The 25,059-nt window shown below is 39.6% G+C and overlaps 1 protein-coding gene across 1 annotated transcript in view; it reads left to right on the top strand.

Moving 5' to 3' along the window:
- Nucleotides 1–25,059, top strand: part of LOC126419664 (lysosomal alpha-mannosidase-like) — a 247,851-nt gene that overhangs the window by 137,600 nt on the left and 85,192 nt on the right. The window contains exon 8 of the mRNA XM_050086854.1: nucleotides 22,950–23,169. Coding sequence (XP_049942811.1) covers nucleotides 22,950–23,169 — 220 coding nt within the window. The remainder of the gene's footprint in view (nucleotides 1–22,949; nucleotides 23,170–25,059) is intronic.

Below are 25,059 nucleotides of genomic sequence, written 5' to 3'. Positions count from 1 at the left end.
CCACAAAAACCAGAACCTTAACAATCCCAAAATACTGTTGTTTACCTCTCCACCAAACTCCTCAGCACCACAGAAGTTTCAGTCCTATCCAAAGCCTCACATTCAGACCTGCTCCCAGCTTCAACCTTGTTGGGCTTGTGAAAGACTTACTCTCCTTCTCCTGCTCCCTACAGTGGAAACACTTCTTTGCCATCAGCTTCTCCAACCAAAGTCAGTCCAATCCTATCACTGAACCTTGCAGTCCCAATTCGTACCACCATCCAATCATGACTCTCTCACCCTCCCACCTAACCATCCCCTGGTCATCTTCCAGGAACTCTTAACTTACAACCTGGCCTCACCATTCTCCCACAGATCCCTCCGTAAGAACAACAGCCTTTCAGCAGAAGAAAAGACTGCTCTACACAACCTAAAAACGAATCGTAATCTGATCATCCTCCCAGCAGACAAAGGTTCCACCACCATTGTGATGAACTGGAGTAGCTATCTGGCAGAGGGCCCCCGTCAGTTGTCTGACACCTCTACCTAAAAACTCTACCCAAGTGACCCATCCCATAAGTCCAACGTAACCTCCAATCCCTGCTGAAATACTTAAGCCCTTCCCAGAACATCTCCCCCAAATCCATCTCCCTGCTCAGCCCAGCAACAGCATGCTCACCCATCTTCTACATTCTCCACAAAATCCACAAACTTAACAGTCCTGGGCATCACATTATGGCTTGTTACAGTGCCTCCACTGAAAGATTCTTGGCCTTTGTTGACCAACATTTACAACCAGTTGTCCAAAACCTAGCCTCCTTCATTAAAGATACCAACCACTTCCTGCACTGGCTCTCCACCATCCCCCCATTCTTACCTCCCAGGTCCCTACTCATCAGTGCAGATGCAACCTCCTTATTCACCAACATCCCTCATGCCCATGGCCTTGCCTTGATTGAACTACCTCTTCCAGTTCCCTACAGAGTCCAAACCCACTACTTCATTCCTCAAATACCTAACCAACTACATCCAAATCCATAGCTACTTCACCTTTGAAGGGAAGTTCTACAAACAAATTTGTGGCACAGTCATGGTCACCTACATGGCACCCTCCTATGCCAACCACTTTGTGGGACACCTAGAGGAAACATTCCTAGCTTCCCATTAACCCAAACCCCTCGTCTGGTTCAGTTTAATTGATAACATCTTTATAATCTGGACCCAAGGCCAGGACACCTTGTCCTCATTTCTCTCAACACCTTCTCTGCCATCCACTTCATCTGGTACTCCTCCACCCCCCGTGCCACCTTCCTAGATCTCCTCCTCTGAGATGGCTCCATCCACACCTCAGTCCTCATCGAACCCACCGATCACCAGCAGTATCTGCACTTTGAGAACTGCCACTCCTTCCACACCAAAAAGTCCCCCCACACAGCCTGACAGATGCATGTGCAGTGATGAGAACTCCCTTGCCCAATATGCTGAAGGCCCCACAAAGACCTTCGCAGACAGTCAGTACCCCACAGACTTAATACACAAACACATCTTCCGTGCCATATCCCCAGACATACCTGATCCTCACATCCAACCCAAGAACTAATCACAAAGAAGTGCCCCCCTTGTCAATCATTACCACCCGGGACTGAAATAACTGAACCATGTCCTTCATCAAGGCAATGATTGTCTTATCATCATGTCCTGAAATGAGGGACATCCTACCTAAGGTACTTCCATCCCCTCCCAAAGTGGTGTTCCGCTACCCAGCCTAACTCCACACATTGTAGTCCATCCCTATGCCACTTCCACCCCAAGCTCCTGCCACATGGATCATACCCTTGTGGAAGACCATGATGCAAGACCTTCCCTAACCACCTACCCAGCACCTCCTACTCCCATCCCATCACAGACTTATCCTATTTTGGCAGAGGCCAAGCCACCAGTGAAAGCAGCCATGTTATACACCAATTCTGCTGCAACTACTGCAAAGCATTTTACAATGGTATTTCAAAACCAACCAGCTGTCGAACAGAATGAGTGGCCACCGTGAAATAGTAGCCAAAAATGAGATGGACCACCCACTGGGACAACATGCATCAGAGCACAACATCCAAGATTTCAATGGTTTCAGAAGCTGCGACATCGTCATGAATAAAAAAGTGACCCACATATACAATAAGTATTTCAGTGGCTGTTTCACAATCCGTCCCATCTGGATTCTCCCTACCACCTCCAGCTTTTCTGAGCTGCGCACATGGGAGCTATCCTTACAGCTCATCCTTCACCCCCATAACCTCCCTGACCTAAACCTAAGGCAATTTGCTGTCCCCCATCCCACACCCAACAGTGTTTGTGCACGTGTGTGTGTGTGCATATAAGTATGTGTTTATGCACATACACACCATCTGCCGTCCCAGTACGCCCACCTAATACATGTCAGCTTGTTGTGTGCTGCCATCTCATGCCCTAGTCCATGAAATGACATGCCCAGCCATCTGCCACCTCTCCCCTCTACCTGCAGCCCCAGTTGGCTAGCTGGCTAGGGGTGCAGGTAGAGGGGAGAGGTGGCAAACAGCTGGGCATGTGATTTCATGGATTAGGGCATGAGATGACAGCCCCCAAACCACCTCCCTGCCTCCCACCCTCTCCATTCCTGACTTACCTATCTACCTACCTACCTTTCACCTCAGTACACCTGCTGTGCACCAGGAAAGAGCTGGCAGTCGACTGAGCACAATGTGGGGGGCAGACGTGTCCATGCATATGTGTGTGTGTGTGTGTGTGTGTGTGTGTGTGTGTGTGTGTGTGTGTGTGTCTGTGTGGGTGTGTGTGTGTGTGTTCCTCATACAAGCTTGAGAAAGGAATTACTTTCCAAAAGCTAGCAAAGCAAAGCTCTGTAACGTAAGTTTTTGTGCCTGTTGATGACGCAGTGCCTCTGCCTTTCATTAAGTCATCTCCTGTATTCCTAAATAATTCATTATTCTCAACTAGAACTTCCTGTGTATTATTTGCTAAGTAAAAAGATTTTCCTACTTTTGTTGACATTCCTTTCAACACCCATAGTCATTGATGTTGTCACCACCTGTGATTACTGATGCCTACCTCTTCTTTAACTGACTGAGAAACTTCAGTTCCGTCTGTTGCTAGGTGGCCTAAGAAGCTACCCTCACAGGTTGTTTCTCCAGCTGTCTGCCCAAAGTAATTTTCAGACAAGAAGTTCAGAATAATGTCACACAAATTCCTGTCTCTGGCACCAGTTTTGATCCATTCATGGTCCCTTTCTACAGCTGGTAAACCGAAGTGTCTGCCTATCATAAAATGTTACTAATATAGTTATTGAGTTGGTTATTTCTAATCACAGGATGCACATCAACTTTGCAGTCTGGAACTCTGTATTTTGATACTGATTTCCTGAGTATTTCATTTGTTGTATCCTCATCAGAAACTCTGACCACAATTTCTTCATTGTCATATGGACATTAGATTGGTTCTTGCTTTTTGCAAACACAGAATTCTAATTTGGTTACTAGATAAGTTTTGCGTTCTTTTGTGCTAATATTTTGATTTAAATTATTTGTATGTCATTTTGCATTGGTTTAATTATTTGGTGGTATTTTGAGTTTACTGCACCTTATAATTCTGCCGTTTCTATACGTAAACAGTCACGACGATGTGACCAAGGACAGTCATCATTTATGAATTTCAGTGTAATTTCTGTGCATTTTTCATGTAGCCAGAAATTACTCTTAAGATGGCTTTGATCACATGTTTTTTACAGTTCTTACAAGTCAAACTGTTGAATTTGACTTTCTGATTAAAGCCTTGTGTTACTGCACTGTTTCCTTAATCCATCTTACTTGATGTATTTCCCAGCTTACATGATATATTTCCTTTTGTTGCTGTGGGCATGTATATATGTCCTGCCACACCAATCCCTAGGAGTTGTGGACGTGTATATGGGCAGTACTTGAATTTTCCTTCAGTGCTATGGATGTCCGTATGCGTTCTAAGCTGCCAATCTCACACTGCTGCAGGCAATTGTCTTCCATATCTCGAGGAGGTGAAAATCAGGTTAGAAACAAAAAGAAGACTAGAGCCTACTCTTCAAAGAGCTAACCAGGCAAGAAATATACCTCTCATAGAACTGAATAATTCTTTAACGCTCCTGTATCATAATGTACAGGACTTAAGCAGTAAGCTATATGAGCTAGACGTCCTTTTGAATGGTTCATTGAAGGAGATTTCTATTTTGTGTGTAACTGAACACTGGCTGCAAGAAATACAAAAATGTGCAGTCAGGAATTCAGACTCTCAGTTGGTCAGCAGGTTTTGCAAGGAAACATACAGAAGGGGTGGAACATGTATATATGTAAGAACAGATATTAAATCAAAGGAAATTAGGTTTAAAAATGTCTACTGTATTGAAAAAGATTTTGAATATTGTTTATGTGAAGTAATAGATAGTAAAATTAAAATTGCATGTATATACAAGTCCACATCTGGCAATTTTGAATTGTTCTCCGAAAATTTGGAAAATTTTCTGAACTATCTAAATAGTCAAAATACAAAATTGTGTTTGGGGATTTAAATGTTAATTTCAAGGACAACTGTAACAAAGGGCAGAAACTTGTTAATCTACTAAAAACATTTGTGTAGAAGATACCACTAGATACGACAGCAAAAGCAAAAGTACTGTAGAGCAAATATTCATTGACAAATCGAAATGGGGCTTTAAATCTGAGGTATTGGATACAGATTTCTCTGATTGTCAAGCAGTTAAATTGGCTTTAGAGAAATCTCATGAGAAAAGTGACAACAGGTGATATATTGAGAGAAGATTAAGTGATGATGACAGCATTAGGGTCTTTAATCTAATGTTAAAAATGTAAAATGGGACATGGAAAGCAATAGTTCTGCATACATAAAAATCAAAAAATTCTTGTCAAATTATAAATACTGATATGATATTTCATTCCCTCTGAAGAGAATGAAAAGAACCAAAAAATCAAATTCATGGTTAACAAGTGAAATCAAATAGCCATCAGAAAGTCTTAGATTGCTATATAAGTGTGCAAAGCAAAATACTATCTTGAAACCATATGTAAAGTGTTGTAGGAAAAAGCGCAGGGAAGCTATAGTTGCTGCAAAAAAGAAGCATAATGATTCATATATGAAAAAGGGTAACAACAAAATGAAATCTATGTGGAAAGTTATTAATAATCATGTAGACAAACATGAAAATGCAACTAATAAAATCACCATAAAACACAGAAATGAAATTTTTGATGATCCACTTCTAATAGCTAATATATTTAATGATAATTACATTAATGTAGCCCAAAACCTGATCACCACTAAATATAATCCAAAGACAGAGGTAAGAACTCCAATAAATGAAAGGACAACGTATCTATATCCCGTAACACCCAAAAAAGTACAAATGGCTATCAGCAAACTAAAGAGTAAAATGACACATGGATTTGATGGTATCACTGATAAAATTATTAAATATAGTACCGGTTGGGGACTACTCAGGAGGACGTCGTTATCAGCAGAAAGCGTTCTATGGATCAGAGCGTGGTATGTCAGAGCCCTTAATCGGGCAGGTAGGTTTGAAAATTTAAAAAGAGAAATTGATAGGTTAAAGTTAGATATAGTGGGAATTAGTGAAATTTGGTGGCAGGAGGAACAAGACTTCTGGTCAGGTGAATACAAGGTTATAAATACAAAATCAAATAGGGGTAAGGCAGGAATACATTTAATAATGAATAAAAAAAATAGGAATCCAGGTAAGCTACTACAAACAGCATAGTGAACGCATTATTGTGGCCAAGATAGATACGAAGCCCACGCCTACTACAGTAGTACAAGTTTATATGCCAACTAGCTCTGCAGATGATGAAGAAATTGATGAAATGTATGATGAGATAAAAGAAATTATTCAGATAGTGAACAGAGACAAAAATTTAATAGTCATGGATGACTGGAATTCGATAGTAGGAAAATGAAGAGAAGGAAATGTAGTAGGTGAACATGGACTGGGGGTAAGAAATGAAAGAGGAAGCCGTCTGGTAGAATTTTGCACAGAGCATGACTTAATCATAGCTAACACTTGGTTCAAGAATCATGAAAGAAGGTTGCATACATGGAAGAGACCTGGAGATACTGCAAGGTTTCAGATAGATTATGTAATGGTAAGACAGAGATTTAGGAACCAGGTTTTAAATTATAAGGCATTTCCAGGGACAGATGTGGACTCTGACCACAATCTATTGGTTATGAAGTGTAGATTAAAACTGAAGAAACTGCAAAAAGGTGGGAATTTAAGGATATGGGGCCTGGATAAACTGACAGAACCAGAGGTTGTTGAGAGTTTCCCGAGAGGGCATTAGGGAATGATTGACAACAATGGGGGAAAGAAATACAGTAGAAGAAGAATGGGTAGTTTTGAGAGATGAAATAGTGAAGGCAGCAGAGTGTAACGGAACATATTAAAGACTTTACTTTACCAAAGTATGCGATACCCTCCAAATTCAACCAGTTTAATGAGTATCTATGATTATAGAAGAGTTATTGTGTATGTTAACAATGATTGCATAACATGTCTCCATAAACAGTCAACCCATTAAATTATACTGAATAACTGACCCACACAAAAGTTAATATCACTTGATCACTGATACAGCAAATGTCATCATGTAAAAACACTAAGTTTATCTTAAATAATTAATATGAAGTACGAAAAATGGTGGCCAACTTAGGTATTTTGGATCTCCTTAAATAAAAACCACCCAGTGAAACCTATTTGTTCACTAGGAGCGTTTTCACTCAGTATTCACAAAATCAATCCTATTTTAGACGAAAACCAATGTAATTCTTAATAATTCATGTTATTTACTTATTTATGCAAATTAGAGAAGTCAATTGACAAACTTCTAAAAAACAGCCTTTTTGTAACAAAGAATTATTCTGTCAAGTCAACAAATCTGTCTGTCATTTTAATAACATGTTAAATTATGTCACTCGATGCAAATTAATAACTTTTCTGCACAAATTATGATAACAGATGTACATGTGACTTATAAACTATATCTCTTTTTAGTAGTTCTTTGACAATGTTATCAATACAAGCAGCAAGAAGGGTCGGGGCACAATCAGAATGTCACTTTGGTAAAGTGTGTTATTGTTTGAGATGGATAAACAATGCAAAGAACATGTAAAGGAAGTACTACTTTGTGTTGTGTCATGGTCTTTGGTGGACAGTGGAATTAAGATGGCCACCAGAGTAATAAATATTTGAAGTTTACATATTTGTTGGTTTCACTCGTTCTTTATCATCAAAAGCACATAAAAAACATGGGACCTCATGTTTTTAACCCTAGACAACCAGATTTAGAGCCAGCATCAGCATCGAGACACAGCAGTGATCCAGCAAGCAGCAGCGATTACCACAATGCATTTTAATGGTGCCAACCTAACATCAAGTGCTAACGAGCTCCATAAATGGGAGTGAAATAGTGCGATTATAGCAATTAGCAATATCTACGACAAGGCGACCATTACAAGTGGATCAAGTAGGTAAAAAGACAATTGATAGTAGAAATCCTTGGGTTCAAGAAGATATATTGAATTTAATAGATGAAAGGAGAAAATATAAAAATGCAGTAAATGAAGCATGCAAAAAGGAATACAAACGTCCCAAAAATGAGATCGACAGGAAGTGCAAAATGGCTATGCAGGGATGGCTAGAGGACAGATGTAAGGATGTAGAGGCATATATCACTAGGGGTAAGATAGATACTGCCTACAGGAAAATTAGAGAGACCTTTGGAGAAAAGAGAACCACTTGTATGAATATCAAGAACTCAGATGGAAACCCAGTTGTAAGCAAAGAAGGGAAAGCAAAAAGGTGGAAGGAGTATATTGAGGGTCTGTACAAGGGCGATGTACTTGAGGACAATATTATGGAAATGGAAGAGGATGTAGATGAAGATGAAATGGGAGATATGGTACTGTATGAAGAGTTTGACAGAGCACTGAAAGGCCTAAGTCGAAACAAGGCCCCCGGAGTAGACAACATTCAATTAGATCTACTTATAGCCTTGGGAGAGCCAGCCCCCACAAAACTCTACCATCTGGTGAGCGAGATGTATGAGGCAGGCGAAATACCCTCAGACTTCAAGAAGAATATAATAATTCCAATCCCAAAGAAAGCAGGTGTTGACAGATGTGAAAATTACTGAACTATCAGTTTAATAACTAACAGCTGCAAAATATTAACAGGAATTTTTTACAGATGAATGGAAAAACTGGTAGAAGGCAAACTTGGGGAAGATCAGATTTGATTTCGTAGGAATGTTGGAACATGTGAGGCAATACTGACCATACAACTTGTCTTAGAAAATAGATTAAGGAAAGGCAAACCTATGTTTCTAGCATTTGTAAACTTAGGGAAAGCTTTTCACAATGTTGACTGGAACACTTTCTTTCAGATTCTGAAGGTGGCAGGGGTAAAATACAGGGAGCAAAAGGCTTTTTACAATTTGTACAGAAACCAGATGGCAGTTATAAGAGTCGAGGGGCATGAAAGGGAAGCACTGGTTGGGAAGGGAGTGTGACAGTGTTGTAGCCCATCCCCGATGTTACTCAATCTGTATATTGAGCAAGCGGTAAAGGAAACAAAAGAGAAATTCAGATTAGGTATTAAAATCCATGGAGAAGAAATAAAAACTTGGAGGTTCGCCAATGACATTGTAATTCTGTCAGAGACGGCTAAGGACTTGGAAGAGCAGTTGAACAGAATGGACAGTGTCTTGAAAGGAGGACATAAGATGAACATCAACAAAAGTAAAATGAGGATAATGGAATGTACTCAAATTAAGTCAGGTGATGCTGAGGGAACTAGATTAGGAAATGAGACACTTAAAGTAGTAAAGGAGTTTTGCTGTTTGGGGAGCAAAATAACTGATGATGGTCAAAGTAGAGGGGATATAAAATGTAGACTGGCAATGGCAAGGAAAGTGTTTCTGAAGAAGAGAAATTTGTTAACATTGAGTATAGATTTATGTGTCAGGAAGTCGTTTCTCAAAGTTTTTGTATGGAGTGTAGCCATATACAAAGTGAAACATGGACAATAAATAGTTTGGACAAGAAGAGAATAGAAGCTTTCGAAATGTGGTGCTGCAGAAGAATGCTGAAGATTCGATAGGTAGATCATATAATTAATGAGGAGATATTGAGTAGGATTGGGGAGAAGAGAAGTTTGTGGCACATCTTGACTAGAAGAAGGGATCGGCTGGTAGGACATGTTCTGAGGCATCAAGGGGGGGCAGCATGGAAGGTAAATATTGTAGAGGGAGACCAAGAGAAGAATACACTAAACAGATACAGAAGGATGTAAGTTGCAGTAGGTACTGGGAGATGAAGAAGCCTGCACAGGATAGAGTAGCAAGGAGAGCTGCATCAAACCAGTCTCTGGACTGGTTCTGCAGATAGGCTATGGATAGTACACCATGACTGTGACGACTCAGGGGAGGTAGAGGATATGTGGGTGCATAAGGCGGCATTCTGGATGCCAAGTTCGTCGACTTGTGAACACCCGTCCAACAGCTCGTGCAATAATGCATTGAGCAGGGTGAAAAGCATAGCCAAGGAGGCGGAGAGTGAAGTCAAGATGAACTCGTGTGAGCACGGAATGGCAGAGCCAGATGTGTGGCAGAGTGTGGCAGCTTGCAGGTCTGGTGAAAGGTCGCAATGATGTAGAAAATCCGACACGATCACAAGTTCATCCACATCAGCAATGTGGGAGGTCCAAGGGAAGGAGTGGATCAGTGATAGGTGAAGTGACATCTTGATGGAACCATGGACCACAGTGGGAGAGAGCAGCTATCAAGGCAAAAGTAGTAGGTGAAAGTGTGTCACAAGCGTGCTTTGTTGGGATAACACTAACATTGGCACCAGTGTCGATGAGAAAGCGAATGCCTGATGACATGTCTGTGGCATAGATGCATCGCATATCTGAAGTGAGTGGTGCAACGTCAGATGGTGGCACTTTGAAGGAATGTGGCAGCACATGGCGCCTAAATGTGCCTGCAGATATTGTTCGGGTAGGCACAAGGCGCGTGGCAGTTGCGGGTAGTGTCCCCGTAAGTAGCGTGGAACCGGCACAGAGGATAGGCTGGTAGGCGGGGTGGTGCGGAGTGGGATTGTGCAACAGCTGATTGTGTCGGTGTCGGTAGCCGATTGGGCTGCTGCTCAGGTGAGGTCAGTGGCTCTGGGGAGGCCACAGGCAATACCTCCTGTAGGCTGCTAGGTGGCAGCTCCTGACTGGCAGCTGAGGCACCGTGGAGAGCTCACTGGCCTCTGCCGGCAGGGCATGAAACCTAAGGTGCAGGCGTGTCAACTAAGAGTGATGGAGAGGTCATCCTTGACAGGTGTTGTTTTGATGAATGATAGCGTAAGCCCAATCTCCCACCTCAAACAAACCTCAAGTGGGTTGGCGACATGAGACAGTAGATGACAGTAGGCATTATGACCATTGACAATGTCCAAAGTGCTGCTTCAGGTAATGCTTCATTGTCAATTAAAGCACACAGGTGCCGCCATAGCTGCAAAGGTGTGTGGTCGTCTAGATCCTAATCGTGAATAATGTGGTGGATAGCCTCGGCTGGAAGGCGAGAAAGGCGCTCAGTGATCAGTGCTTTCACCGTCGAATGCTTGGGCGGTGAGGGAAGCAAGTAACTGATGTGATCTGGAGTGTGGAGATGACTCACCAGGCAGACAAAATGGGCGTCATCATCTGAAATTTTGTGGTTGTCCAGTATGTGATCCCCTAAGACAAACCAAGTCTTAGGGTTATCATTTTGTAAAGCAGGTAGCTTGACAAACCTGCCCAGTAACACAAGTTGAGGCAACACCGGAAGTTCAGTTGCAGTGAATGGTGTGTCACCCGAGGGCTGCATGGGGCGGCAGGTGCATGCAACACAGGGTGTGGAGGGGGTGGGCGTAAAAGTCAGCACCGTGTGTTCAAACTGCAGGCCTGATGTAGAACATGGTGTGGGTGTAATGGTCTCTGTTGTTGCAACAGCGGGCAGAAGGTGCTTGCGGCGTAGCCATGAGGAGGGCTGATCCAGTAACCAATGCAGGCAGAATGGCAGGCACCATTACAAAAGCTAGCAGGAGGTGGTCATGGTGTAACCACGGTGAAATGCTTGAGGAAACTGGTGCAGTCAAGGCGACTGGCATTGGGGGGAATGCTGCGACACTAGAGACATGTAAGAATGTGCTACCTCGTGCATAGAAATGTTTGATTCACAGTTCTGGAACATGGTCAGCACATCAAACTACCCCGAAGGTAACTGCATGGACGAAGGATAAACCACAATGTCTTTAACTGGAATATCATCCGTGATGTCGTTAGGTGGCGTGCACTGTCTGTGTTGTGGCTGTTGTTGTGCTGCCATGCTAGACATGACCATATTGAGCTGGTTAAGATTAGGTGGTCACAGGTGTGGCTGGGCGTAAATAATTGTTCACTTTTAACCAACCTCACATTAGGTACACTTGACCACTTGTGGTCGCAAGCAGTGTTTATAAGGCACATGACACTTGCATCGAAAGACACTGGTAGCCCCATTGTGGCAGAAACAATGTGGTCTGGCACTTGAAGGTCGCAAATGACGAAAATGAGCACAAAATAACTTGCTATGAGATGATGACAGTGTCGGGGTTACCAATGTGGTTATCACATATGGTTGGTAGGTAATAACACTTACTAAGTATTGAATATGGATTTATTAATCACTAAGACAAAATGAACAAACATGGTGGAAGAACAAGTTGCGTGCCAAGAATGAGCTAGAATAAAGCAGTCCAAAGAAATAAGAGTCAAAGATAGGGCACTCTGCATCAGAGACGCCACATAAGGAACAAATGTAGGACCAATGTAGAATTCACATTATCAAATAGCGTCTGATTACAACCGTCTGCTTTGACCCATGACATAAGGGTGTTGTCGTGTATGACGTCATTATAGCGCCTACTATGAGTTGGCTGTGTTTGTAGATGTTGTGTTTGGTGGTGCCCTCTGAGTGTGTGTGCGTGTGTCTATATATATATATATATATATATATATATATATATATATATATATATATATATATATATATATATATATAGGGGTCAGGGGAAGTGTCTGTTCATGTAGTGTTTTTTGATTCATGTAGGTTTTTTTTTTATAGTGGTGTGTCTTTTTTTTACTGTTATATTTAGCTTGTACCCTCCCTAAAAACCCCAATTTCCCATGGCTGCCCCATTAATTTTATTGTATTTTTGGAGGAAGATGTTACTGTCTCATTTATACTTATTTTCGTGTTTGTTGCTGTGTGTATGTAGTGACATCATAGGCGCCATATGGGAGATGCTTAGAATAGCCATTTCTGCCATACTGATGACGTCATGGGTCAAAGCAGATGGGTGGAATCAGACACTTCTGTAATCCCGAATAGCCAAATTCTGCAAAAGACTCACATAACATTTTTAGGATTATGGGCGGATTTGCATCTAAGATGGGAAAAACATGTAGAAATACTTAACAAAAAATTAAGCAAGTACTGTTACGTATTTAAGGGGACCACACCCTACCTATCTACCGAGCGAGATGGCGCAGTGGTTAGACACTGGACTCGCATTCGGGAGGACGACGGTTCAATCCCGCGTCCGGCCATCCTAATTTAGGTTTTCCGTGATTTCCCTAAATCGCTCCAGGCAAATGCCGGGATGGTTCCTTTCAAAGGGCATGGCCGATTTCCTTCCCCGTCCTTCCCTAATCCGTTGAGACCGATGACCTCGCTGTCTGGTCTCCTTCCCAAAAACAACCCCAACCCTACCTATCTAACCCATGTCAATTTAGGCAAGTATTTGACCAATTTCTGAAAAAAAACTATTTGATGCAGGACCTTGATATTTTTACTGTATGTTACATGATGCTAATAGAGTCAACTGTATTAAAATATTATTTTAAATTTATTAAAAAAAAAATATTTAATTTTTTCTGTAGAAAACTTCTTAAAAGGGGAATATTAATGAATGCAGTACCAGAGGTGGCTTTTTATGTTATGCAGAGTCTCTGAAAATTTCATTCATTTACCTATGGTAGTTTCTGATATAATGGGGCACATGTACTGAAAATTTTAGTATGCGGGAAATTGACTTTAAAGAAAAAACTTTCGAAATTTGTTACTTACAGTTAATTAAAACTGCCCTGCTGCATATGATGGCCCTTCTTTGGCCTCTAACAGGTCTTCCAGCTTCTTTTTCACGTTCTTGCTTTCTTGGCCATGTTCAGATGCTGACCGGTCTGCATCGGCTATCCTCATTATATAGCAGTGTTGCAGCCCAGTGATCATATTTTCACCAGGATTAATTCCCAGCTTTTTCAGTACCAAACACTTTCCAATATTACCAGAACTGAATGTAATAACAGCATCATGATTAGATTAGATTAGATTAGATTAATACTAGTTCCATGGATCATGAATACGATATTTCGTAATGATGTGGAACGAGTCAAATTTTCCAATACATGACATAATTAGGTTAATTTAACAACATACTTAAGTTAATATAACAACTTTATTTTTTTTTAATTTTTTTATTTTTTTAAATATTTTTTTTCTTTTTTTTCCTTAATTTATATCTAAAAATTCCTCTATGGAGTAGAAGGAGTTGTCATTCAGAAATTCTTTTAATTTCTTCTTAAATACTTGTTGGTTATCTGTCAGACTTTTGATACTATTTGGTAAGTGACCAAAGACTTTAGTGGCAGTATAATTCATCCCTTTCTGTGCCAAAGTTAGATTTAATCTTGAATAGTGAAGATCATCCTTTCTCCTAGTATTGTAGTTATGCACACTGCTATTACTTTTGAATTGGGTTTGGTTGTTAATAACAAATTTCATAAGAGAATATATATACTGAGAAGCTACTGTGACTATCCCTAGATCCTTAAATAAATGTCTGCAGGATGATCTTGGGTGGACTCCAGCTATTATTCTGATTACACGCTTTTGTGCAATAAATACTTTATTCCTCAGTGATGAATTACCCCAAAATATGATGCCATATGAAAGCAATGAGTGAAAATAGGCGTAGTAAGCTAATTTACTAAGATGTTTATCACCAAAATTTGCAATGACCCTTATTGCATAAGTAGCTGAACTCAAACGTTTCAGCAGATCATCAATGTGTTTCTTCCAATTTAATCTCTCATCAATGGACACACCTAAAAATTTGGAATATTCTACCTTAGATATATGCTTCTGATTAAGGTCTATATTTATTAACGGCGTCATACCATTCACTGTGCGGAACTGTATGTACTGTGTCTTATCAAAATTCAGTGAGAGTCCGTTTACAAGGAACCACTTAGTAATTTTCTGAAAGACAGTATTGACAATTTCATCTGTTAATTCTTGTTTGTCAGGCGTGATTACTATACTTGTATCATCAGCAAAGAGAACTAACTTTGCCTCTTCATGAATATAGAATGGCAAGTCATTAATATATAATAAGAACAACAAAGGACCCAAGACTGACCCTTGTGGAACCCCATTCTTGATAGTTCCCCAGTTTGAGGAATGTGCTGATCTTTGCATGTTACGAGAACTACTTATTTCAACTTTCTGCACTCTTCCAGTTAGGTACGAATTAAACCATTTGTGCACTGTCCCACTCATGCCACAATACTTGAGCTTGTCTAGCAGAATTTCATGATTTACACAATCAAAAGCCTTTGAGAGATCACAAAAAATCCCAATGGGAGGTGTTTGGTTATTCAGATCATTCAAAATTTGACTGGTGAAAGCATATATGGCATTTTCTGTTGAAAAACCTTTCTGGAAACCAAACTGACATTTTGTTAGTACTTCATTTTTACAGATATGTGAAGCTACTCTTGAATACATTACTTTCTCAAAAATTTTGGATAAAGCTGTTAGAAGGGAGATTGGACGGTAATTGTTGACATCAGATCTATCCCCCTTTTTATGCAAAGGTATAACAATAGCATATTTCAGTCTATCAGGGAAAATGCCCTGTTCCAGAGAGCTATTACACAGGTGGCTGAGAATCTTACTTATCTGTTGAGAACAAGCTTTTAGTATTTTGCTGGAAATGCCATCAATTCCATGTGAGTTTTTGCTTTTAAGCAAGTTTATTATTTTCCTAATTTCAGAGGGAGAAGTGGGTGAGATTTCAATTGTATCAAATTGCATAGGTATGGCCTCTTCCATTAACAGCCTAGCATCTTCTAATGAACACCTGGATCCTACTATATCCACAACATTTAGAAAATGATTATTAAAAATATTTTCAACTTCTGACTTTTTGTTCGTAAAGTTTTCATTCAATTTGATGGTAATACTGTCTTCCTCTGCTCTTGGTTGACCTGTTTCTCTTTTAATAATATTCCAAACTCCTAGTTTCATTGTATGCATGCCTACAAATACAGTTTTAGGAAGGTGGTTCCAAATTATGCTGTTGAAACATTCATTTGGTTTCTGTGTCTCCCCAAGCAGACATTTTCTTAGAAGGTCAGTATGAGCCAAGTCCCTGAAAATAGGTTTAGTTGTTGTAATAACCGCAGCAGGAAAAGAATGCTGGCGAGAATAAGATTCTTCAGGTGCCTGAGCCCTATTGTATTTGCACCACGAATTTTCTCCTGATGGACACAATCCATAACATGACTTATCATCAGTAGAAGACTTATGGAGGAATATGGCCCAAACATCTCTCTTCATTGTCTCCAGATTTTCTTTATTTCTCCTAATTGCCTGCCCATAGAATACCTGAAAGTTTTCTGTTTCAGTTTTAGTTAACCGACCCTGTCAGGTCAACAATAATTCCATCTTCTAATTTTTTTCCTCTCGTAGCAACAGTTAGTTTTCTCAGCCTTGTTCCCTTTTTTTTTTTTTTAACATTGCCTATACATTCTATTTTGCTAATAATGGCACCTCCATATGGCTTAGAGTTCACCGCTTTGTTGTATGCCTTACTGTCACCATCGCCCAAATACGTGGTGTACCGTATGCCTCTTGTTTCTGCGGAGCGATGAAATATTTGTTGTACTCCATGAACTTCCATACCACCACTTGTTCCTCTAAAATTAGCCACACAGTTGTGTTCTTTATGTTCATTGACTTTACAACATTTGGAATATTTAGACATTATCTCTGCATCTAACACTTTACTGGTGTCTACACTCATGGCAGTCACTACTCCATTCAGAGAAGTATGTAAGTATGTCCTCTTTTCTGCCAACTTCCATCAAGTGCAACTGCAATATCTGAATATCCATCATTTTCTTCCTCTGCTTCCCTAGTAAACAGTTTCATGCTTTCCTCACTGACTTCACATACAGTTTTCTCTAATATTGCAGTCAGTTTTTCAAATTTATTTGGTGGTTGATGTAAGTTCATCACTGAACAAAATGTTCTCCAGGCAGCCATGCCCTTGCCAATAGATCGTAAGGCTTAAACTAATCTAGTATTGATTTCATAAGGGCCACTTGCATCTGGTTTTGAAGAACTCATAAATTAAATTCTAAGCAATTGCTAGGTCTTTCCTCCCACTTGCACTCTAACAAATTTTCACACTCTGTGACTCACCACACTGTCTACTTTGTACAAATAAATAATTTAGATCTGACAATATTTTCAAATTTAAAATAATGTTACTGCACCCCTTGTCACGTACAGTAAATTTGTTGTCAGTCTCTTGAAATGGTGAGAACCTCTTTGATGATGCACTTGTTGAAGAATTACAATTAGAAACATCGTTTCCAGGTGACATAACCTCTTGTACAAAAAGCTTTCTAAATTTGTTTCCTCTAAATTGTCGTTTCTTGAAAATGCCTTTACATTTTGTCATCTTCAATAAACTCAACAAAACACACATAAACAAGCACTGCAAACGTAAGTGTAACAACTACTCACAATCACACTTGAACTAAACTAACCACATGTTTGAAAGCGTGTTGTTTACAAACACAGAGATCAAGCACATAGTAGAAATGATATGCCCCTTGGTAACCAAAAGGTACCAGAGTAATATTACTCATAAGCAACAAAATACTAACAAGTGGTACACCCCATAACTTAACAAACTTAGAATATTACTGATGATTATGAAAGACAAATCTCATAACAGTGATAGGGACAAGGAAAATTACACTAAAATGAGAAACCTGTACAGATTAGAAATAAAAAATGCTAAGTGCTGTGCAAATGATGAATATATTTTAAATTCTAAAAATAAATGTAAAGCTGCCTGGACTGTCATTAAAAGGGAAATTAATAAAATCAATAAAGAAAGGAATATCCCTATTGACTGCAATATTCCCAATGAATATTTTGTAAATAGCGTCACCACCCCACCCATCAATTCTGCCCCTAATGCAGAAGCATTGCTCACTTGTGCAAAACAGACAAGAAGTGAGAAGATCACTTGGACCCGAATCACATTAAATGATATTCATAAGTCAATAAACAAATTAAGTAATTCCAAAACACAAGATTATTATGGACTCAGTAATGTCATCATTAAATGTATAGCAAAAGAAATTGAAATGCCACTTCTCTCACTATCAAACAGAGTATTTGATGAAGGAATATTCCTCGACCGTCTTAAGCTCACAGTTACATTGCCTGTGTATAAAAAGGGTGAAAGAAACCTCCCAAATAACTACAGACCCATTTCAATAGTACCAATCATAGCCAGGTTAGAAAATTGTGTGCATAAGGAGATATACAGGTATTTTGAAACCAACAAAATTTTAAATGAACAACAGTTTGGCTTCAGGTCACACCCATCAACTGTAAAAGCAGTAGAAGCTTTGGTGAGCAATGTTTATGAAGGGTATGAAAAAAGGGTATCAATGTCTGGAACACTTATTGACCTAAGTATAGCATTTGACTTGGTGTCACATGACATACTCATCAAAAAGTTAAAATACTATGGCATTGAAGAGGATACACTCCGTTTATTCAAATCTTATCTAAGCAATAGGTTACAACTTGTATATGTAAATAAGCAGAGGTCATAAATACTCACTATAGAAAGAGGAATACCCTAAGGCTCTGTTCTTGGACCTTTTCTGTTCATTGTCTATGTTAATGACTTCTTGAATTACATACCGGGTAAGAACATAAAATATGCTGACGATACGACATTAATAAGTACAGGAGAGAACTTACAGAGTGTACTGGACAAAAATAGAGAAATGATACAAATGGTTAATTACTGGTGTCAGGCTAACCAGCTGTGCATAAATCAAACAAAAACAGAAGAAATAATATTTAATCTCAAAGTAACTAAAAATGAAAACAAAACAGTGAAATTACTTGGACTAATCATAGACCAAAAGCTCTCATGGGAAGGACACACCAATTATCTACACTCCTGGAAATTGAAATAAGAACACCGTGGATTCATTGTCCCAGGAAGGGGAAACTTTATTGACACATTCCTGGGGTCAGATACATCACATGATCACACTGACAGAACCACAAGCACATAGACACAGGCAACAGAGCATGCACAATGTCGGCACTAGTACAGTGTATATCCACCTTTCGCAGCAATGCAGGCTGCTATTCTCCCATGGAGACGATCGTAGAGATGCTGGATGTAGTCCTGTGGAACGGCTTGCCATGCCATTTCCACCTGGCGCCTCAGTTGGACCAGCGTTCGTGCTGGACGTGCAGACCGCGTGAGACGACGCTTCATCCAGTCCCAAACATGCTCAATGGGGGACAGATCCGGAGATCTTGCTGGCCAAGGTAGTTGACTTACACCTTCTAGAGCACCTTGGGTGGCACGGGATACATGCGGACGTGCATTGTCCTGTTGGAACAGCAAGTTCCCTTGCTGGTCTAGGAATGGTAGAACGATGGGTTCGATGACAGTTTGGATGTACCGTGCACTATTCAGTGTCCCCTCTACGATCACCAGTGGTGTACGGCCAGTGTAGGAGATCGCACCCCACACCATGATGCCGGGTGTTGGCCCTGTGTGCCTTGGTCGTATGCAGTCCTGATTGTGGCGCTCACCTGCACGGCGCCAAACACGCATACGACCATCATTGGCACCAAGGCAGAAGCGACTCGCATCGCTGAAGATGACACGTCTCCATTCGTCCCTCCATTCACGCCTGTCGCGACACCACTGGAGGCGGGCTGCACGATGTTGGGGCGTGAGCGGAAGACGGCCTAACGGTGTGCGGGACCGTAGCCCAGCTTCATGGAGACGGTTGCGAATGGTCCTCGCCGATACCCCAGGAGCAACAGTGTCCCTAATTTGCTGGGAAGTGGCGGTGCGGTCCCCTACAGCACTGCGTAGGATCCTACGGTCTTGGTGTGCATCCGTGCGTCGCTGCGGTCCGGTCCCAGGTCGACGTGCACGTGCACCTTCCGCCAACCACTGGCGACAACATCGATGTACTGTGGAGACCTCACGCCCCACGTGTTGAGCAATTCGGCGGTACGTCCACCCGGCCTCCCGCATGCCCACTATACGCCCTCGCTCGAAGTCCGTCAACTGCACATACGGTTCACGTCCACGCTGTCGCGGCATGCTACCAGTGTTAAAGACTGCGATGGAGCTCCGTATGCCACGGCAAACTGGCTGACACTGACGGCGGCGGTGCACAAATGCTGCGCAGCTAGCGCCATTCGACGGCCAACACCGCGGTTCCTGGTGTGTCCGCTGTGCCGTGCGTGTGATCATTGCTTGTACAGCCCTCTCGCAGTGTCCGGAGCAAGTATGGTGGGTCTGACGCACCGGTGTCAATGTGTTCTTTTTTCCATTTCCAGGAGTGTATATAGTAAACTAGCACGAGTACTTTTCTTATTGTATAAATTAAGAAACAGTGCGAGCAAACAATTGCTACTCCACTCATACTATGCTTTTTTTCATTCCCAACTGGGTAACTCCCTAGGGGCTGAATGTATTTTCAGATGGCAGTAGAAAGCCATCAGGTGCATTGAAGGGTTAGCACCCAGAGAGTCCTGCAGAAATTATTTTAAATCTCTTGGCATAATGACAGTGCCAAGCATGTACATATATAACTGTTTAATATATGCCAGACAAAATCTGAAAAAATTGAACATGAGATGTAATGTGCATGCACACAGTACAAGAAACAGTCACCTGCTGGACTTGCCTTCCACAAGACTTGCTGTAGTCCATAATAACTATAAGTACTTAAGCATAAAATTTTTCAATAAGTTACCATGCTCAGCTCATACAGTACCACTAAATAAATATAAGAATACATTGCAAACCTGGCTAAAAAACAACGATTTTCTATACAACTGAAGAATTCTTAGAAACTAATCATCAAAATATATGTTTTACCTAAGTTATGAAGAAAATGTTTTTATATTATATAAGCTAGTTATTTACTGTGATTCTTTTCTTATGTGTGTATTTAATTACTGTATAAAACATTGTTTTACATAATGCTGAAGAAAAGGTCTTTAGTTCCTTTCCTCCCCTTTCTGTAACTATTTGAATATCGTACTGAAACTAAAACCCTCTGTAAACTTTGACGAAGCCAATTGTATGAAAAATACTGAAAGGCTAATAAAAATATTCTGTTCTAAAAATATTCTATTCTATTCTAAAGAATACCGACCGTATCATTCCAAGGATAGCCAACACACTCAGGAGTAAAAAAAAAAAAAAAAAAAAAAAAGAAAAAAAAAGAAAAAAAAAAAAAATCCCTAATGTGCAATGTAGGGGATATAAAGATCTAAAATATATGTAGAAAAAAGGGTGACAGAAAAGTGGGCATGGTACATAAACACATGTGGTAGGAAAACGTGCGAAAAAAAAATTTTTTTTTTTCAGCAAGATCCTTTACAGAGTACTTGAATAAAACCTTAATCTATCGAAATGTGATGAAAACCAAAAATCGATTTTTTTCAACCTGAACCACGGTGTGGTCGCCTTAAGAGTGCTTAAAGGTTGCTGCAATACTGAAACAGTGTTAAGTGTTTATTATGCATACATGCATAGTTGCTGAAGTATGGTAATGTGTTCTGGGGAAATACCTCTTTTGCAAAGCAGTCTTTTAAGCTCTAAAATAAAGCTGTAAGATTAATAAGTAATGTTGCTTACAGAATGCCCTGTAGAGGTATCTTTAAGGAATTAAGAATCATGACCTTACAATTTATATTTATATTTGAAAGCATCTGCTTCATTAAAAACCATAAAGTTTCAGCTTTGAATAGTGAGATCCACAATTATCAAACAAGGAACAGGGATGACCATCATAAGGATGTGCACAGAAAATCAATATATCAGGACAGTGCTGTTTACAAACCAAAAAATCTGTACAGTGCATTGCCAGATAGCATAAAAATATTAACCAAACATTAATACATTCAAAAAAGAACTAAAAAAAATCTACTAATAAGCAATAGCTTCTACAGCATTAATGAATACCTGAAATTTTACTCAACTCTGTAGGTCTGGTTCATAACTCTCTAAACAAAAATTCATAATTATCAACCATTACTAGATAAGACTGAACTTCTTTCATCCATGTGTGGATCTCATTATGCACCTAGCTTTTGTGCCATGTTACTATGCCTAGTTAACTAAAGTACTGGTATTTAATAATTTTAGTAAAATCAGCCAAGGGGTTTCACTAGCTTTTATTCTGTCTGTATGTACATATGTCATTTTATAATCCAACTAAGCAAAATAATGATTTTGTTATAAAGATGTGTTGATACCAATGGCAAGATTTTACACATGATGTAAATATGTAATATTTAATACTTTCTGTACTTAAACTAGTCCAACATCATGAATGTGATAATACAGGCACTAAGTAAATCAATAAATAAAATAAATAGATGAATAAAATGTAAAGAATTGCATGATATCATTCGCAGGAAACCTTGTTTCGATATCTGGAATCATTTATGAGATTGTTATAACCACCTGATTCCTGCTGCACTAAGATGTGAATGGGTGCGCCGCACTCAACCACCCCTTGGATATAAAACCAAATACTCAGGAACAAAATGAGATATCCTTTTATTCTTAGTTTTAAATAAAATTTTGATGTCATATCTAATTTAACTTTGTGCAATCTATTAGCTCAAATCAACCATATCCAAAGTTTATGCAATGCATTTTTAGCTCTGTGAACTCCTTATAATTTTGTGCAATGTCTTACATAATTTGATGCAGTGCAGTAAGTATGAAAATAACGAAGGGAAAGTTAGTTCTTTGTTGAGTGAAGGTGTCAGACTGTAAAATGTGCAAAAATCAATTTTTGTTACCTAATAGTTTTCAACAAACTGGATGATAAGTACTTCATATTAGTCAGAGAGCCATCTCTCAACAGAGGCACCAGAATTTGGTGAGCAGTACAGTTGTAAAAAAAAGCAGCCTAAACGTGGAATGCAAAGAGCTCACCCATAGCAGTGAAAGGCTTAATTATTCTAACTGACAATAGTGTTCCAAGTTAAGTAAAACCAGAGCTTCTGTTGTTAATGCTGTCTTTCACACAGCTGTCGGTTATTCCATAATCTATTCTACTAAGCTTGACTCTGTTACTCTCGTGTCAGAGCTTATCATATTTGTGATATTACATGAATTTAATGTATTATCAGCTTCATGTGAGTTGTGTTCTGAGAGTTTGCATCAGTATTAAAGTCTCTGTTTATACTCAGGTCAGAATAATTATTCATAGCCTGTTCTTACACAGAGATCAACACCTACTTTGTTAAAGAGATAAATATTTTTATTGTACTATATTACTTACATTGCCACTTATAATTTCCTAAGCTGTTTTGAATTCTAAGAGTAAATCTTGTTACAGTCTAATAATTTCTTTTTAATATTAGTTTATGATAATTTTTAACTAACACAGAAATTTAAAATTATTAATTTGTTTGCAGATATATTAACGCCAAACAGGAAGAAGGTGGCAGACTGAATCTATTGTATTCAACTCCAGCCTGTTACCTGAAAGCCTTAAATGATGCCAACATTACATGGACTGTTAAAGAGGATGACTTCTTTCCCTATGCAAGTGATGAGCACTCTTACTGGACGGGCTATTTTGTTTCTCGTACAACAAGCAAATACTTTGAAAGGCAGGCAAACAACTTTCTTCAGGTACTTATTCACATCAAAGTATTACATAATTTCATTGTTAGACTTTCAAAAATGAGACTTCAGTGAGTAATTACTGTAACAAGTAGGTAGTTCTGTTGCTGCTAGAAGATACATTAACCTTTAATTTACAGTCTGTAGCTTAAATAAGAAAGGACAGATCTGCAAGAAGTGCTGTAAAATAAAAATCAACAAAATATTTATTTACCAGATGCCAGTCCATTTACTGGATGCACACAGTATCTTGGTCCCTTTGTGATTGGTAGAAATAATTCTGTTTGCCACCTTTGCTACAGAACAGTATTGTTAACCATAGCCATTATTGACTCGTGTGGTGTTTTTCATGGTGGGTGATGATAGTTATTTACAAAAATGAGCAAAGACACTGGTCCTTCTAGAGTTGGGCCAGCCATGGTGTGCCAAACTTCACGTGTGCAGAGTGTGTGCGCTGCTCATTTCTTCCTGGTGGTACCCGGTACAGTGCGACATTCCACTTTGTATTGCGACGTGGCATTTTTTGGTTGACACAGCTGTCTTCATTTCAGCAGAATCATGGTGTCAGCACTATTTGTACTTCACTATTTGTCCATGATATGAAGGATGTTCACAGGTCCAGTACCTGTTTGCACAAAAAGGGACAGTCTAGTGATCTATTGCCACAAACCTGTAAAAATCAATGGGAATAACAGAAGAGACAGATGAGAATTCTCAACATATATTAATCACTCATATAAGTGACAAGTTCACCAAATTTGCTATGAAATGATGTGACAATACTATGCCAAAAGAATTTAAAGATTTGTTTGTCGGTGAAAGAGCAAACACCGATTTACAGATGGGCTTCATTATTTTGTTTATCAAAAGCACTTTGTGCTAAATTTGCAGGCATGGTGCATGTGTAGAAATTGGTGGTACAAACAGTAAAATTTCGGAAGTTCCATAAAGGGAGCCAATTGCAACAGTTTTCAGTGGAACTGAATGAAGAGTATGGAAACTTTGTATATTACTGCGAAGTGTGTTGGAATGATTTTTTGATTTAAAATTCACTGTTGTTGAATTTATGAAGGAAAAAGGAGTCCAGGAGTGAAAATTAGAACATACAAAATGTATTGAAGACTTTGAATTTTAAGTGGGCTTGGTTGCACACTGCCCATAGTGTTCTACATTGCTTTCCTCAGGTAGTTTCCACATCTCCATAATGAGGTTGCAAAAGTGCTAGGCTATTTCAGACCACGTATCTGAGTGAAAGACATTTTTTTGGTCATGAAACTAAATAAGTAAAGATTACACGGTAACCCGAGTGCGAAAATCTGTGAAACTGTCTGTGTTTGTCTGTAAAAAATTATGTCTTCAGTGCACCAAAAATAATTCAATAATAACGAAAAATTGTTTGGTTTTTGACCTGTGTTGTTGAGAAATGTGAAATATAAAACCAAGTCATACACAGTGTGGCTGCATTCCCAAGGTTCCATTGCAATTTAAATACAGCATGTTTGAAGTTTTCTCCTTCACATGCTGAGACAGCACAATGTGCCAGTATGGCACTTGTGCTGGGGCACAGCCCATGACCTGAATTCTTGGCCACCCCTGTTCTAGAGGTGTGCCATTAACTCCAAGTACTCCAACAAATTCTTGGCAAAAGAGGAGGATTGTTGTTAAAAGGGGTAAGGGAAAAGTGATGCTGGATGTCATTCAGTGCTGTGACAAGGACAAACAAGCAGAAAGCACTGCTCCACTCACTTAATAAAATTCTTAAAAGAGCAGCCATGTATACAGGGAAGGCAGAGAACAGCCTGAAAAGGCTGAGGAATTTCATAAGTACTCATCCTGGCAAATCACCTGCTACTCCTGGCAAGAAGATGTAAAATTTTTGGTAACATTTTTGGAAATCAG

This window comes from Schistocerca serialis, chromosome 1 (assembly GCF_023864345.2).
Source record: "Schistocerca serialis cubense isolate TAMUIC-IGC-003099 chromosome 1, iqSchSeri2.2, whole genome shotgun sequence".
Classification (NCBI taxonomy): domain Eukaryota; kingdom Metazoa; phylum Arthropoda; class Insecta; order Orthoptera; family Acrididae; genus Schistocerca; species Schistocerca serialis.
This window is presented reverse-complemented; position numbering and strand designations above follow the sequence as displayed.